This window comes from Peromyscus maniculatus, chromosome X (assembly GCF_049852395.1).
Source record: "Peromyscus maniculatus bairdii isolate BWxNUB_F1_BW_parent chromosome X, HU_Pman_BW_mat_3.1, whole genome shotgun sequence".
NCBI lineage: Eukaryota > Metazoa > Chordata > Mammalia > Rodentia > Cricetidae > Peromyscus > Peromyscus maniculatus.
The window spans coordinates 138,154,657-138,172,567 of record NC_134875.1 but is presented as its reverse complement, the minus strand read 5'-3'; the positions used below and the strand labels follow the sequence as shown (position 1 = coordinate 138,172,567).

The 17,911-nt window shown below is 39.1% G+C and overlaps 1 protein-coding gene across 7 annotated transcripts in view; it reads left to right on the top strand.

The window, feature by feature from the left end:
- Klf8 (KLF transcription factor 8) overlaps positions 1-17,911 on the top strand; it is a 162,686-nt gene that overhangs the window by 134,143 nt on the left and 10,632 nt on the right. For all 7 annotated transcript variants that reach the window (XM_042269165.2, XM_042269163.2, XM_042269164.2 and 4 more), the window contains 2 exons: positions 5,942-6,015; positions 16,201-16,762. In XM_042269165.2, coding sequence (XP_042125099.1) covers positions 5,944-6,015; positions 16,201-16,762 — 634 coding nt within the window. In that variant the 5' untranslated portion in view covers positions 5,942-5,943. The remainder of the gene's footprint in view (positions 1-5,941; positions 6,016-16,200; positions 16,763-17,911) is intronic.

Below are 17,911 nucleotides of genomic sequence, written 5' to 3'. Positions count from 1 at the left end.
CAACCCCCCACCACACATATTTTGTTGTAACCACCACCTTAGCATTCTAAATAGAGCCCATTTTCACCTCTAGAGTTACCCACTGCTCATTCAAGACTTTTCCTTTCTATTTCCCTGTTCTACAACTTGCCATTAACATAACCTTGGCAAAGTTATTTAAACTATGCATTTGAATGTTTTCCTCTGAATTAGAGGTCACAGTAGAGACTACTTGAATGGCAATGAGGAACATACTGCTCACTGTGAAATGCTTGTGAAAATTAATTTGTGAAAATGCTTTAAGAATTTATGAAAGTATAAAGTATAAGCAGTGAGAAAATGAAGGTGTGGTTGTTGTGATTCTCATGTCTTTTGTACAAAATACAAGCTTTTTCTTCTTTCTCAGTTTCCTTATCCACCTAGTTGGCAAACGAGTTTGTTGCTTGTCTTTATTTCCTAACATCTTTTCTTTTATCCTAAAAGCTACCACAACCTTAATTTGGACCAGAGGCTGAAATAATTAGCCTATATACCTTTTTTTGTTTTGTTTTGTTTTGTTTGAGACAGGGTTTCTCTGTAGTTTTGGTGCCTGTCCTGGGTCTTGCTCTCTAGACCAGGCTGGCCTCGAACTCACAGAGATCCACCTGGCTCAGCCTCCTGAGTGCTGGGATTAAAGGCGAGTGCCACCATTGCCTGGCCTTGCCTATATACCAATTACAGCTCATACAAAAATTTTGTTTTCCCTAAAAAATTTTAAACTCTCTTTTATTTACTTTTTTTGTTAACAGATGTATTTTTTTTTTTCCGGAGCTGAGGACCGAACCCAGGGCCTTGTGCTTGCTAGGCAAGAGAAGGCTTTTTTTTTTTTTTTTTTTCTCGAAACAAGGTTTCTCTGTGTAGCTTTGTGCCTTTCCTGGAACTCGCTTTGTAGACCAGGCTGGCCTCGAACTTACCGATATCCGCCTGCCTCTGCCTCTCCAGTGCTGGGAGTAAAGGTGTGCGCCGCAGCAGCGGCGCCGCCGCCGCCGCCGCCGCCGCCGCCGCCGCCGCCGCCGCCGCCACCACCACCACCCGGCAACAGATGTATTTTAAATAGGTAACATTCCATATGGCTCAAGACCCAACATAAACAAAAGGTTACGCAGTGAAAACTCTCCCTTTATTAGTCCATTAGCCACTTACTCTTCCTCACTGGAGACAACTGAAGTTATTAGTTTATTATGATTCTTTGTGGAGATATTGAAGTATATCCAATAGAAACAGTATATGTGAATACACACATACACATTGTTCAACTTTTTTCCTTTTACAATTTTTTAATCTGAATTCATTTTTTTCTTTTTTGTTTTTATGCATTTTAAATTAAAATATATCACTTTCCTTTTTTCTTCATCTACGTATTTATTTGCCTTTTTAATCCCCTAATATTTTTATCTTAATTTTGAGATTGTAATTTAATTATATTCCTCTCATTTATACACAAATAGTAACACATTCTGCATATTCTTCCATTTGCTTTTCCTACTTAAAAATAGATACTGGAGATATTTTCCTATAGGTTTATAAAAATGCCTCATTGTTCTGTGTGACTGTATAGTTTTTTACTATACAGGTAAGCTATGATTTATTCAGCCACTCTTTTATTGATCAACATTTAGGATATTTCCAAACATCTGTAGTGTTTCTAATAGGACTGAAAACTCAGTAAGTAGTATATATAGAGCTGTTAGAACAAAATACCACTAACTGGGTGCTTTAAACAAGAGAAATTTTGTTTTCCTAGTTCTAGAGGCTAGAATTCGGGGCTCAGGGGTTCAGCATAGGCAGATGTGAGGCTGCATTCCTCACTCACAGATGGCTGCGTTCTCTGCTGTATACTCCATACCTTCCTTTGTCTAAGCGAAGAGACGGAACTCTCCTGTGTTTCTTCTTAAGGGATTAATCTTCTGTGATTAGAGCACTACCTGGATGACCTCATTTACTTTTAATTATTTCCATAAAGGCCATATCTCTAAATATAGTCACCTCAGGAGTGAGGGCTTTCACATATGAATGGAGGGCATCAAGCCACTTGGCCTAATCTCATACTCTTAAAAATGGGCTCATTGCCAATATTTTAAAGTTGGATTTCATTTAAAATCTAGATTCCATTTTCTCTTAAGTAATTAGATGATAGGATAAGGTAAGATTTTATATGATATTTCAGAGCAATGAGTCTTTGCTACTATGGCCTTTTCTTCTTTTTCTCAACTGATACTTAAGTGCTGTGTGCCAATTGTGATTGCTGCACATTTTTCTTATGATTAATACCACAATTAGTGGGTACCTTTACTCTCTTTGTCAATAATAGAGCTTATTGTGAAGGTATGAAAGGACCTCCATTATTGTATCCAACTTTACCAAACCATTCCAAAGTGCAGGGTTGTAATATTTATTTTTCATTTAAAAATTTTATTTTTTGAGAGTTTTATACATGTATACAATGAAATATGAACATATCTACCTCTCATTTCCCCCTTTCCAACTTTCCTCCATATGGCCCCCCCTTCATTTCCTTCTCCTCTTTTTTAAAAAATAACCCACTAAGTCTACTTAGTGCTACTGATATGTGCATGCATGTGGAGCCATCTACTGGAGGGAACAAATGCAACCTACTATTGGCCACATCCCCAAAGGCTGTTTCTCTGACTCAGCAGCGATAGCATCTTCGAGGCGGAGCCTTGTGGTCCTCCATTCATGCTCAACTTTTGTAGGTCTTGTGCAGGTAACCACGGCTGCTGTGAGTTTATGGCAATAGCCATGTCATCTCTAGAAGAAAACGGTCAAGTATTTTGATGTAGAAAAAGAGCTTTGGTATTGAGCATCATACCTGGATTCAAATCCCAGCTCAACCATTTATTCCCATCTTACATGGCTTTAGCATTGCTTAATCATTCTGATCCTGTATCTGTTTTATTCTTGTCTAAGAGAAAATGGGGCTTAAAAATCACCATCTGAGGAGAGGCTAAATTGATGAGAACACTAGAGGCTAGGCTAGTTGTTATTGCATCACCAAGGAGTGTGCAGATGATGCTGCAGAATGTGAACCTCCAGGACTGTAAATATAAATTGATAAAAAAAAAAATTGAGATAGGTGTCATGCTAAGTGGTTTGGATCTTTCCAATATGACTGTATTTTTGTACCTCTTGTGATTTTCCTGATGGAAGTAATCCTTGGAGCTCGAGAGATGGCTCATTGGTTAAGAGCACTGACTGCTCTTCCAGGAGACTCTGGTTCGATTCCCAGCACCCACATGACCGCTCACAACTGTCTGTAACTCCAGTTCTAGGGGACCCGACATCTTCATACAGACATACGTGCAGGCAATCTGGAATCTCAAAAATTCTAAAACATTGCTTGTTTTCTTTCTTTTTGTGGTTTTTCAAGACAGGGCTTCTCCGTGTAGCCTTGGCTGTCCTGGAACTCACTCTGTAGACCAGGCTAGCTTCAAACTCAGAGGTCCACCTGCCCCTGCCTCCTGAGTGCTAGGATTAAAGGTGTGCACATCACTGCCTAATTCACCTGTACATTTATTTACCTAAGAAATCCTATAATAATAATAATAATCCTAAAATCCTATAATAATAATAATAATAATCCTATAATATGTGCTGGTGCTATTAATATTTTCACGCCGGGCGGTGGTGGCGCACGCCTTTAATCCCAGCACTCGGGAGGCAGAGCCGGGCGGATCTCTGTGAGTTCGAGGCCAGCCTGGGCTACCAAGTGAGTCCCAGGAAAGGCGCAAAGCTACACAGGGAAACCCTGTCTCGAAAAACCAAAAAAAAAAAAAAAATATTTTCACAAGGCACTCAGAATCCCTTTCCCAATTTGTTATTATCACAAAATTTGTTATTACAAAATTTTGAGCTAGTGATACTTATAATCCAAGTACTTCAGAAACAAAGGTGGGGGTGAGGGTGGGGAGGAAGGAAGTTGTGAGTTCTGGGCTAGCCTGGGCTACAAACAACATAGTGAGACCCCCATCTCAAAAGAAAGAAAGAAAATGAGGAAGAATGTATTAGGAAGAGTGTGGTTTGCGTATTTGGAGCCAAGATACAGTAACACAAAAAAGTAAGCAATGAACTTGACATCAATTATTTCATCTATTGAATGTCAGGAAATGAGGAAATCATTCCTAGTTGAAAAGCAGTAATACACAAGGAAACCTCCTTGGGAAATAAACGGAAGACTTCTGAGCCACTATCAGAATTTAGAGAATTTTGACAGCTGAGACTGTTGTCTCCAATTTCATTTGAAAATTCAGAGGCTATACGAGACATAATACTACCAGTTTGGACTCCAGGTGAATCAAGCATATGGGCACAAAGAAAATGCAGCAGAGTGTTGATCTGAGAGTTAGACGCCTATGAATCACATTTTCTGACTTTGTAAAACTTGGCTTGTCCATCTAGAACTGTAGGAGTTCACATTACCCTTTGCAGAGCCCTAAGGCTTCTTTCTATAGAGCCTCCCAGGGTTTGAGCAATGCAGAGAAATGTCTACTAAGGAATAAGAACAGTTAGGGCCAGAACTCAGAAAACTGACTTCTAACAGAGTTTAAGCTCTTAGCATACGCCCCTGGATGTATTCTAAGGACCAAGGACATTGTCTGAAACTATGATAGATGTTCAACAAATTTCTGAAGGCTTACATGATACTGACAAAGAAGGAGCAAGGGGTCAGGTATGGTATTTTATGCTTGTAATCCCAGCTTTTGGGAGGGAAAGGCAGGAAGATTTGCTTGTGTTTGAGACCAGGCTGAGCTACACAGTGAGGTCTAGGCCATCCTAGGCTACAATGTAAAACCCGTCTCATTCTTACAGAAAGAAAAAGGGAGTAAAGAAGGGGGGGGGGCTTTTTATTAAAAACAAGAGTTGGGAAAATGTAGGAAACCGTGAAATAAAATTGAAGAGATTATGTATGAAACACACATGTCGTGCTATTAACATGAAGTGAGAGGTGTTAGAAGGAATACCTAAGTGTTTTCTAATTCCTAAGTTGGAAAAAGATGTGGTGGTAGAAAAAGTGTTATGTCAGATAATTCTCTTATAATCCAGAGGGGGTGCTCAATAGCTGGACGAGCTTGATTGGTTGCTGCCAGAAAAGCCTAGAGGAGTGTTGCAGAACTGTTTTTTCCTTTGCAGTCATATCATCCTTGACTAGTCGTTATTTCTAGCTAGGACTAATTACAAGTCATCTAGTGTCTGGTCTTCTTCGGTTCCTGTGGATTAAGACAGGACAGGGTTGAGCAGGCACAAGTGTGATCTGAAATTGGCTGGCTAGTTTGTAGGTAAGCTGTAGATTTTGCTTTGTTCCCTCAGCCTCTCTGGTGAAACTGAACTGTAGGTAAAGCAAGCAAAAGCTGTTACAGAGGAAAACATAGGTGCTTTTTATGGGGTGACTGATGGTTCAAGGTATTTGACTGAAGCTATTAACACCATCTCTTCATAAGAGGGACAGCTGTATAGAGAGGAAGATGAGAACTGCCTTTAACCATGCTTGGCTTGTAGGTTTAAGATCTATAGACAAAAATGGTGTGTTGGTTTGTCTTTGTACGTGTATTACTTGGGTAAATACCTGTATAGTAGCTTAAAAGTCCTTAGTGAAAGCAAGAACTGGACCAGGATTGGAAATTTTTGGAAACTGAAGTATGCCAATAAACACTGAAATAGGACAGGTTGGAGAGGCTGGAAGATGGATTCACTTACATGAAGGAAGGGAAGTACTTATAGGAACTAGGCAGCTAGCGTCGGGGACAAATGCTGTTCTCTACCATGAGTAGATTAATTTAGAATAGTCTAATAACTTTCTGGTATAAATTTTATCTGAAAGACTGTTAATAGGGTACGAGTCATACTCTATGCATATAATGGGGTCAGTATTGTTCTAAAAGCTATTTTCCCCTTGTATCTTTTCTAGATATGGATCAACTCATGAACAGCTTCGAAGTCCAACTTAATTCAGAAAGAGGTTCAATGCAGGTATTCAAACAGGTGAGCTTTGTGAGTTGAATAGCTCTTAAGCATTGTAGAATCGAAGCCCCATTTTCAAATGACATGTATGAAAAATGAGAAGGGATAAAAGAAGGTAGATTTTTTTTCCAGAATTAATTGAATGTCTGGGTTTGAATTTCAACTAAGGAGTCTATCTGGCCTCAAAGAAACAGCTTCGTGTTGTCCCTTGTAGTCTTTGGTGAAGAACTACAATCATTTATTTAGCACTATCCCAAATGTTAGGTATAGTGAACAGTGTGTAGTTTGTTTTATTTCATTTCTTCAGTAGCCATGCTTTATAGTATATCAGAGTTTTCTAAGGAAGCATCCTGTTGACTCTAGTTCCCTGTCAACTGTTTCCCTGGAGAACCCTGGCTAATGCACTGTTTTTGGTGTGTGTGTGTGTGTGTAGAAAAAAGGATAGAGATGTATACATACACACACATATAAAATATACATATACATACACATACACATATATGTATGTGTATATACATATGTGTGTGCATATGTATATATGTATGTGTGTATATGTACACACACACACACACACACACATATATATATATATGTATATATATATCACAATTTTAAAGAAACTGGCTCCTGTGTTTATAGAAGTATGGCAAGTCCAAAACCTGATGGACTAGATCAGCACACTCCAGAGTTAGAAGGAGTTGCAGTTCAAGTCTCCAAATACTGTTGACAGAATTTTTGTACCAAACGTGGTGGTGCAAGTCTATAATCCCTATGCTCAGGAGGTTGAACCAGGAAGATGGTGAGTTCTAGACCAAGGAGATCCTGTCTTTAAAAAAAAAAGAATTCTCTCTTTCACTGTGAAAATCAGTCTCAGTGTCCTAGCTTGCTCCCGCTATTATGGTAAACACCGTGACCAAAAAAGCAACTTGGGGAGGTGAGGGTTTATTTACTGTAGTTCACAGTCAAGGAAATCAAGGTACGGATTGAAAGGCAGGATCAGAAGCAGAGACACTGAGAAACGCTACATGCTTCCCCTCTTGTGCTTCGTCTATAACCCAGGCTTTACCTGCCCGGTGATGGCCCCTCGTAAGTCAGTCATTAAGAAATGCCCCCACTAACTGCTCACAGCCTAGTCTGATGAAGGAAATTTCTCAATTGAAAGTCCACCTTCCTAGATATGTCTATGACACTTAGTCTTTGTTTTATTAAGGTCTTTAAGAATTGATAGAAGCCTCTTCACTTTATGGAAATGGTTTATTCCAAGTCCAGTGATTTAAATATTTGTTCTATTGGGGAAAAAAAGAGGCTAGTTATGGTATTCCACAACTTTAATCCTCTATTCAGGAGGTAGAGGTAATCAGATCTCTGAGTTCAAGGTCAACCTGGTCTATATATCAAGTTCCAAGCCTGCAGTGATTACATAGTGAGACTCTGTCTCAAAACAGATAGAAACATCTAGAAAAATGTTTAACCAACCATTTGACCTGTGATCCAATTAAGTTGTCATATCACATCAACTATCACTGGTCTTGATGTTCACTTTTTATAGAAAATAAAACTGGTTTTGAATGATGTGAAAAAGTATTTTGAGGTAGGGTCTTACTATTACATAGACCTGCCTGGCCTGGAACTTACTGTATAACTCTGAGCATTCTCAAACTCACAGCAATCCTCCTGTCAGGCTGTGGAGTTCTAAGATTACAGGCACAGAACAATGCTTGAATGTTTAGGGTTGAGTTGGAAGATACTGCATAAGTGAGCCCCCAATACAGTCAGAATTACCTTGAGGAATCTATTAAAATTGCTTGTAAATTGAATATCCAAATTTGTGTATATAATACTCATCTGATTCTTTTGATCTTGTTAGCATGTCCATAGTGATGGGTTGCTGTTCCCAGGTGAAATATCTGGGTTACATTAGGAGTCATATATGCCATATATATGCTGTATGTGTGTATATGTGCCCCGCATCTCACGCATACATATATGTACCTTTTCATTTTCTTGAAATCAGTCCTCAATATATAGCTCTTGTTGGCCTGGCACTCAGTATGTAGATTAAGCTGGCCTTGAACTTAGGGTAATCTTCCTGCTGCTTCCTGTCAAGTTTTAGAATTGTAGGTGTGTACCACCATGCCCAACTAATGAGTCCTATTTTTTAACCAGTGAATGATTGGTCTGTGGCATATAATTGGATTTAAGTTACGTATGCATTTGGATGAGACTCCTTTGTAGTGTTTTAATGATGTTAAATTGAATTTAATATCTTATTACCTTTGTAGCTGCTGCCATTTAGAAACTATCAGCACATCAAAAACTTGCTAATTGTTGCAAATATCACTGGAGCTTGGTCATAGTAATACTAAAAGCTTTTTAACTCAGAGCACACTTGCTGTTCTCTAGTTTCTGGATTTCTATATATTAATACCATACAAAGGAGCACTTGGCTGTTGTCCATCTCTTGTTTCTAGTTTCTGATGGCTTTCTTTAAGTGGAATCTCTTGGTTGAGACTTGTGAGTGCCTTATCATATCATACATGTCTCTTTCCGTGTACATCCTTTCACTGTTAACGTTTTACAAATGTTTTGTTACTCTCTCTCTCTCTCTCTCTCTCTCTCTCTCTCTCTCTCTCTCTCTCTCTCTCTCTCATACACATACACACTTTTTTGTTTTACTTTTGAAAGTGAGCTGCATCAAGACACTTTGCCCCTCAATAGCTGTGTATCACCTACAAATAATCACACTTTCCTATAAAACTCCATCAGAACTGCCACACCCCCATAGGAACAGTTTTTCCATAATAATATCTAGTGGAGATATATATGCATTTCTGAGAGATTTTCAGTGGCATATTTTTTAGATTTTTTTCAATGGCATATTTTTTTAAACTTCTTTTTGTCCACCAGGACTGTGGCTAAATGAGCCTGTCCAATCCTCACCACATTTAGGATCCCAAATTTCAATTCTAACTATTCTATACAATTTTTTCCCTGACAATCTAATGCCCATAAATCTCTAGTGCACTCATACTCCTAGAATATTAATTGATTTCTTTCAGTCATTCTCATAGTTCCATTCATTTCTTGTCCTGTATTGTCAGCTGTAGCATGGAATTATCTCACATCTTAGTGTCAATTATTTTCATCTTATAACTAACATTTCTTGCTTGCTTTCCCCCCTTTTTAAGACTTATTATTTTAGTGGCATGTAAATGTGTATCCTTATGTGGCTGTGTTCATATGAGTGCAGGTGTTCTGGAGGCCAGAGGCATCAGATCCCCTTGGAGCTGGAGTTACAGGTGGTTGTGAGCTGCTCACTGTGGTAATAACAAATCCATTCTCTCAGAATCCTAGAAGCAGAAGTCTCAAAGCAAGTTGGTGGCACTGCCCTGGTCTATCAAATTGTCATACCAGTGATCAGAGAAAATAGGGTCCTTGCCTTTTCCCACACCTGGTAGATACAGGCATCTCTGGCTTTTGACCCTGTGTGTTCACATCACCTTATTTTTGGCTCCTATAGAGAACTGAATTCCACCCCCTAGGTAATCCAGGGTGGTTCTTTTAAGATCCATAATTCTATCTGCAATTATCCCTTTTCCAAATAGGTGATGGTCATTGATTCTAGGTGGTAGGATATGGATAAATCTTTTTTGGGTGACCATCCTTTAGCTTGGTATAATATGTTACAACAAGCATATAGTTGTTAAAATAATTTTGATGATGTGTCACTAAAAGTAATCTTACATTAAAAAGAAATTATTTCCTCTTTTTTTCCTTTTTATTTAGCTTCAAGCTATGTACTAATATTTCAATGCTGTATAGTAAGCAAATACATAGAATTCATAAATCCATAGATATGTGTAGGTTCATATGTATATTCTGTGGTTTTGTCTATGTTTTTGGGGAAAGGCTCTTGTCATGTAGTCTAGGATGACCTGGAGCTGAACACCCTCTAGCCTCGGTCCCCTGAGTTCTGGGATTTCAGGTGTGTGCATTTTTGTCTTGGTTCCCCCCGCCCCAGGTGTTTTTGTTAGTATTCTAGTCTCTTAAAATTGTTGTCACGTTCATTAGTTTGTATAAAGAAGGATTGTCCAATAGTGCTTTATTTCATAATGCTATTGAGATGGTGAAGATATAAGATTCAAAATTCTTCTAGGTTTAGATTAAATTTAGCTTTTTAATAATATTCATCTCCATCCATTTTTCTCTAATACTGAAACACATCATGCATTATTGGAGAAGGATTGGAATTTCAGAGGGTTAAACTGGCTTTTCGACCAAAATAATGAATGTGCATAATATATGTGTACGCACACACAAGTGCACCCAGGCATGAAAATGATTAGTCTAAACCCAGAGCAAAGCTAGAAGAGACCTGTGTACAAAAACAGCTTTTATCTTTCTCTTGGGGAGGAGCCTGGGTTTTATCTTGTTACCATGACAACCCTCCTTCCTCTCCTTTCTACTTCCTGCGCTGCCTGCAGTATTTTGTTCTTTCATTTTCTTTCTTGTCTTGCCTTCCTACTTTAAAGCTCCACATCAGAGCTATTTCAGATAAAGGGGAAGGAACAGGTTAGTTCTCCTCAGCTGATTTCCCCTACTGTCCTAAAGTCAAGGCTGTCTCCATCCGATGTCTAAGAGCTTAAATGTTTATAAAAGTGACCTGTTTTTTTTTTTTTTCTAGATTTCTTTGTAGAATTGCCTTTCTCCATATCTCTGGTAATATGTCAATAATGAACTTAAGAAAAATGCCAACTCAAATATTTTTTTTTAAATAAAAGCCTGATTAGGATCCTGGGCCTGTAAGGAGGACTGTGGAAAGTAAAAGCTCTCGAAAACCACTCCCAAGTTTTTGGGTTTTCCATGCACAGCCCACTCCACAGAATCAGAAATCCTGGAAAGCTGTAGCTTCAAGCTTTAAACTAACAGATGGCAAAAGTAGCCATTCTCTTTCTTTGAAGAGTGGTTAATTATTGACTAGAGAACACTCAAAACCTGAAACTGTCCCACAATATTGAAGAAGGAAAATGGTGGGTTAAAGAGAAAAATCTCATGGCAGAGCTTTGCATCAGTTTCCATATGAGCTTTCAAACCTGTAGTTATTATGTTCACTGAAGAATAGTGTATGGAGCCAACCCTTAGCCAGTCACCATGGTCCTAGGGCTGTAAACTCGTTCTTTACATTCCTTTTCTTTAGAATCTCCAGGTATAAGGTGCTGTGTAGAATGAGAAAAGAAATCAGGGAATATGTGTTTGTTGTTGTTTGTTTTTCCTTTTTTACCATAGTGAACTTTATATGGAATATAGGATAAATCATCAGGATTCTTACTAAAACTACTTTGATCCTATTTAAAAGGTAATCATTGGCACACACAAGCAAAAGCATTGCTTATATTAGTGGATAAATATAGAATAATGTCTTGACGGCTGCTCTCAAGTGCAGTATGTTTTCTTAAGGAGCTTGCTTGCAGAGGCGTTGACACCCAGCACATCCTTGCTATAGGCCGGATTCATTTCAGTATAACAAGTACATGTGAAATCAGTATGTCCAGAAGAAAAATGTAATGATATTTTTAAGGAAGTTATTAAAACACTAGGACCTAAATAACCACCTTCTAACATTTATTTCAAAGCCATGTGATGATAGCAAGAGAGATCAATGATTTAAGCACCATTGCAGACAGTTTTAGTGAAAAATTGAGAACCCACAGAGCAGGCTTGCTCTCTAGAAACGTACCCAGGATGCATAGTTTGAACAGGGCCAATAACATTATCTCTCATCGAAGCAATAAACATATTTTCATTTCTATACTTTCTTTGTTCAGTTTCCATTTTGGATATTCTTGAATAGTGTTTTCAGTAAACTGAGTGGCTATAGATACTAGAAAATCCCGTTAGCAGGAGCAGGTGTGAGCCAGGTAAGATCAGAGTGATGGAGTTATCAAGGACTGCTTCACTGTGGCTAAAGAGATGGTTCAGGGTTAAGAGCACGTGGTGCCCATGCAGAGGACCTAAGGTTCAGTTCTCAGCACCTGGCCTCCACAGACACCTAGACTCAAAATGCACATACCCATATGTGCGCACATACACATACATACATAAAGATAAAAGTAAATCAAATCTTTTTTTTTTCTCGAGACAGGGTTTCTCTGTAGCTTTGGAGCCTGTCCTGGAGAGATGTCCTGTAGCCCAGTCTGGCCTCGAACTCACAGAGATCTGCCTGCCTCTGCCTCCTGAGTGCTGGGACTAAAGGCATGCACCACCACCTCCCAGCAAAAGTAAATCTTTAAAGAGAAAATATTACATCTGACAACTTTTTTAAAAGATTTATTTATTATGTATATAGTGTTCTGCCTGCAGGCCAGAAGCGGGCACCAGATCCCATTATAGATGGCTGTGAGCCATCATGTGGTTGCTAGGAATTGAACTCAGGACCTCTGGAAGAGTAGTCAGTGCTCTTAACCTCTGAGCCATCCTTCCAGCCCAAATATTACACTTGTTTTGTTTTGTTTTGTTGTTGTTTTTCAAGACAGGGTTTCTCTATGTAGTTTTGGTACCTGTCCAGGATCTTGCTCTCTAGACCAGGCTGGCCTCGAACTCACAGAGATCCACCTGGCTCTACCTCCCAAGTGTTGGGATTAAAGGTGTGTGTGGCTTGCATCTGACAACTTTTATTGTAGCTCCTTTCTCAGTATCATCAAAAGCCATGGAAAAAAAAAGAATTATGGAAATAGGTGGCCTTCCTGCTCTGCTTATGGATTCTTTGGATTCTACTTCTTTTATCAGTGAATGAACCTACTCAGGTAGAGACAAGTAGAAATATATGAAAAAATGGTAGCTTAAATTGATTTGGTAGATTCAGAAGTCAGTAAAAGTGTGTTTAGTAAAGTGGTTCTTTTAAAAAATTATTTATTTATTTATTTATATTTTATGTACATTGGTGTTTGCCTGCATGCATGTCTGTGTGAGGGTGTCAGATGTCCTGGAGCTGGAGTTGCAGACAGTTGTGATCTGCCATGTAGGTGCTGGGGATTGAACTCAGGACCTCTGGAAGAACAACCAGTGCTCTTAACCACTGAGCCATCTCTCCAGCCCCTAAAATGGTTCTTTTTTAAAAATTTGTTTTTGTGTGTATATGTGTGTGTGTGTGTGTGTGTGTGTGCCTGTTTGTGTGTACACCATGTGTGTACATGTGCCGCAGAGGCTGGGAGAGGACATTGGATCCCTTGAAACTGGAGTTACAGATAGTTGTGAGCTACCTGGTGTGGGTGCTGAGAACTGAACCTTAGGTCCTCTGCATGGGCACCACGTGCTCTGAACCCCCAACCATCCCCTTAGCCACAGTGAAGCAGTTCTTGATAACTCCATCACTGATCTTGCTTGGCTGACACCTGCTCCTGCTAACGGGACTTTCCTGAGCCCCTTTCACAGCAGGGGTTAATGCACACATGAGTTCCAGATTGCCTGAGATGCTTATGAATGATGGAAGAAAGGATATGAAAGAACAATTGCAAAAAAAAGATTAACACAGGCCTGAGTTGAGATGGAGGCTTGCAAGTCAAGAAAACAATGTCTCAGCAAGCAGAAAAGAAAAGCGGATGGTAGTCTGGCTAAGTTCTGAAGATTGGATATAGATTTTTTTCTCTATGCCCATGCTCATTCCTAGAATGCTTTTAGGGGAGTGGTCTGTAAGTGAAGTCACAGCAAGAGGACACCGCTTCTCCATATTTCGCATCCTTTTCATAATTCACACCTTATTTTCTCTCAATTTTTAAAAAATGGTTACTACTGTAGTACCATTATCATAGCTTATAATTGAAAAACTCTTTAATACCGTATATTCGGTCAGCAGTCACGTTTCTCCAAATGTCTTACCAGCACAGTTCTGTTGTTTTTTTTCTTTAAATGCAGTTTCATTCCTCTCTCGCTGCTCTCCTGTCATTGAGCATATTCAAATCCAATAGTTTTGCTCATGTCACTGTGCTCGTCTATTACCCAGCCTTTTCTTGAAGTCCCTTCCCCCTCCTTTCCAAATCTAACAGTAGACCAGCTCAATTGCATATAAAGTGAGCATTTTGAACATCTCTCCTTGTTTCAAACTTCCATAACTCACATAGATTGTCAGAGAATAGAGGCTGACACGTAAGTGGCACTGCCATCTCCAAGGCCATTTTCATGATTTATATTGCTTGGGTATTGTATACACAGTACACAGCATCCTTGGCATCTGATTTGATCACATTTTTAGAAATATTTTAATTAGATTGGGACTTTTATGTTTATATTGCACATTCAATGACCATTTGTTAGTATTTTTGAATGTATTTTAACTGATGAATTAAAAACAACGTTCATACACTTTAGTGTGGTACCATGTCATGTTTGGATATCTGTATACACTGAATAATGTGCAGCTAATAATAAACATAGCCATTTCCTCAAACATCTATCATTTTATAGTGAAATTTTTCCAAATTGTTTCTGTTTTTTAAATTTTTATGTATGTGGGCCTGCATGAGTACATGTGCTTGTAGTATTTTTAGAGGCAGAAGAGGATGTTGGGTCCCCCTGAAACTAAAATCACAGGTGACTTGTGAGCTGCCATGTGTGTGCTGGGAACTGAAATTAGGTCCTCTGCAAGAGCAGTAAGCGTTCTTAACAGCTGAGCCGTCTCTCTGGCCCAGTGCTATATGTAGCCACACAGTATACGATGTGAGAGGACCCCAGGGTTCTTTGCTTCATCAAACCATAGCTTAGTTCCCATTGATCATTCTGTGACCATCTTCCTTCCATTGTCTCTAAGCTCTGGCAGTCATTTTTTCTGCTTCCAACTTGTACAAATTGAGTTTTTTTTTTTTTTTTTTTTTTAAAGATTCCACACATGAGTAAGATCTTGTGGTACTTGTCTTTCAGTGACTCCATTATTTTCCTTAAAGTTGAGATCTCCAATTCCATCCGTGTTGAACTAGTAACAGGATTGTATTCCTTTTGAGGATGAATACTATTCTATTGAATATATGTATCGCATTTCCTTTATCCTTTTATCACTTGCTAGACGGATTTCATCCATGTCTTGGCTGTTGTGAATAGAGCTGCAGTGAACATGGGAGTGCAAATGTCTTTGTCCGGGTCTCTGTTTCTGTCTCTATATCTTTATCTCTCTGTGTATGCCTGCACACGTGTGTGTGTGTGTGTGTGTGTGTGTGTGTGTGTGTGTGTGTGTATGTGTGTGTGTGTGTGTGTGTGTGTGTGTGTGTGTGTGTGTATGTAGACCAAGTCTTACTGTATATCCCAGCTGGCCTCAATCTCATGACCCTCTCACTTCAGCCTCTCCTGCTTTAGCCTCCCAATTGATGGGATTATAGATGTGCATTTATTTTTAACTATGCCACAATTTGGAATTTACAGATTTTAATCTTGCATGTAAATTCAACTAATTACACTGTATTATATTCCTGGTGCATATTATCTGCTAATACACCATTGCAAATAGAAGTGTTATTCTTACCTTTTTTCTCTCCTTGAGAAAGCCTTATTAATTCTCTGACTCATCTAAAATGTCACCTTCTCTTTAAAGCCTTCCCTGTCTAGATAGAAGAAATTATCTAACCCCCGCTCCCTGCCTCCCCAACAAACCTTTTTAGTGTTGGAAATGGAACCTATGGCTTTGATTTTGCTAGGCAAGGGATGTACCACTGTGCTACATCTACTTGCTCATTTGTTTCTCTGAGGCTTCCTGTTCATATGTCACATCACTTATTTTGGTATGACTTCTAAGCTACTCATATTATTCTAATATCATAGTTAGTATATACTTAGCTGTGTCTTATTCATAAATAAGAATATCATTGCTGTGTCTTATTCATAGCTGCTGTCACTGGAATTAGCACAATGCTTTTGCAAGAGGATGGTATAAATGGTTTCTGCTTTTTTTTTTTAAATCGAGGAGCTATTTTCTAAATGAATATCCTTTTATTGGATTTCTCAAGTTAAAATTGAATTTCATTTTAGATCTTTGATTGCCAATACTTAACAATGGTGCTTAGTAGCATTTTCTTTCCTTTTTATTCTTTAGTGTATTATGGTCTCATTTCTTTCAGTATGATGTATCTTTTCCATGAGTGTAGAGATTTCTTTCTTTCATTCTTCCTATGTCTCTTTGGAGTACTAACGGTGGCTGTCTTCCCTTGTAATCGTTTATTTTAGGTCGCCGGCCCTGTTCAGATCAGACATCCCCCTGTGACAGTAGACAGAAGAAATATGACTTCTTCCCCACTCCTGGATGCCAACTCGATGGAGAACCCAGCCCTGTTTAATGATATCAAGATCGAGCCTCCAGAAGAGCTACTGGCTAGTGATTTCAACCTGCCCCAGGTGGAGCCGGTCGATCTTTCCCTTCACAAACCGAAGGCTCCTCTCCAGCCTGCTAGCATGCTGCAAGCTCCAATACGGCCTCCCAGGCCACCGGCTGCAGCCCAAGCCATCGTGGTGTCTACTTCATCTGATACGGGCACTTCAGCAACCATCCCAACCGTTCTCACTCCAGGCTCTATCCTGGCCTCCTCGCAGGGGACTGGGGGCCAGCCGATTTTACATGTGATTCACACTATCCCCTCGGTCAGTTTGCCAAATAAGATGGGTGGACTAAAGACAATCCCACTGGTGGTTCAGTCTTTGCCTATGGTCTATACCAGTTTGCCTGCAGATGGGAGTCCTGCAGCTATTACTGTCCCACTCATTGGAGGAGACGGCAAAAATGCTGGATCAGGTGAGTGTGGGTGGGGCTGACAGCTTCCTACTGTCACTTGCCTTCAGAGAACTTCCTTTCTATCTTGTGTCTTTTTACCTTGTCCAATTTTGAGCGACACTGTTTCAAAGGGGACTTGTTGTAATTATCATTTTTTAGAAAGTGGTTTTAAAATAATTTCTATATAATGCTTAAGGATGTATAATGAGCCATTTATCTTGGCACATATCTATAATCTCAGCACTTGAGAGGCTGGGGCAGGATGATTATGAATCCCAGGCTACACTGTGGTCTGGGTTACATAAGGAGACCTTGTCACAAAAGAACCAATAATTGATCTCTTTTAGATAGTCCATGTTTCTCAAGCAGGGATGCCTATTCTTGAGTGAACTATTATGTATCTTCCTAGAATCCTTATATACTATTATTTGATAGTAAATAATTTAAAGCATATTTAAAATATTGCTGTTTTAAAGCAAAATGCAAAATTTGAACACTGAGTTAATACACAAACTAACAACAAACAGTTTGGAATGCTTTGTGAGAAAACTCAGTATTCCTATCGCTACCATAACTTAGCCGGGCTTAGCTCTGGTCTCTACAGAAAAGTCTCTGCAATGTATCCACGTTTCCTAGGCAGCCCTTTCTTTGACATCTATGACCTTCCTTTTAAGGTTTTATTGCTTCTAAGATTTTATTTGATTTCAAGAGTATGAGGCCATTTTTCGTAACTGAGTTGGGAATTCTCGAGAAGACGTTTATGATGTGACTGTGCACCTCTCCAGAGACACCCTCCACAGGGCTCCCTAGTAGTTGTTTAGCTACAGATCGTTTGTTGAACAAAGAAGGTTGAAAATTTGCTCAGAGTTTCATATGCTGTCATCTATGTATTTATTTATGTTTTGTGGTACTGCTAGTTTAATTTAGGGTCTCACACATATTAAACAAGTACTCTACTCCTGAACTAGACCCCCAGGCCTCTTTTTGATTAAAAGAACAAAAACAGAAGCAAGATTTTTTTTTTTGTTTGAGATACAGTTTCATGAATGTACTCAGACTGGTTTTAAACATATTACCCAAGCAGATGTTGTCCTCCCGATTCTTCTGCATCAGCCTATTGAGGAGCTAGGCTTACAGGCCTGTGTCACAGGCCTGTCTTACTTCGCTTTT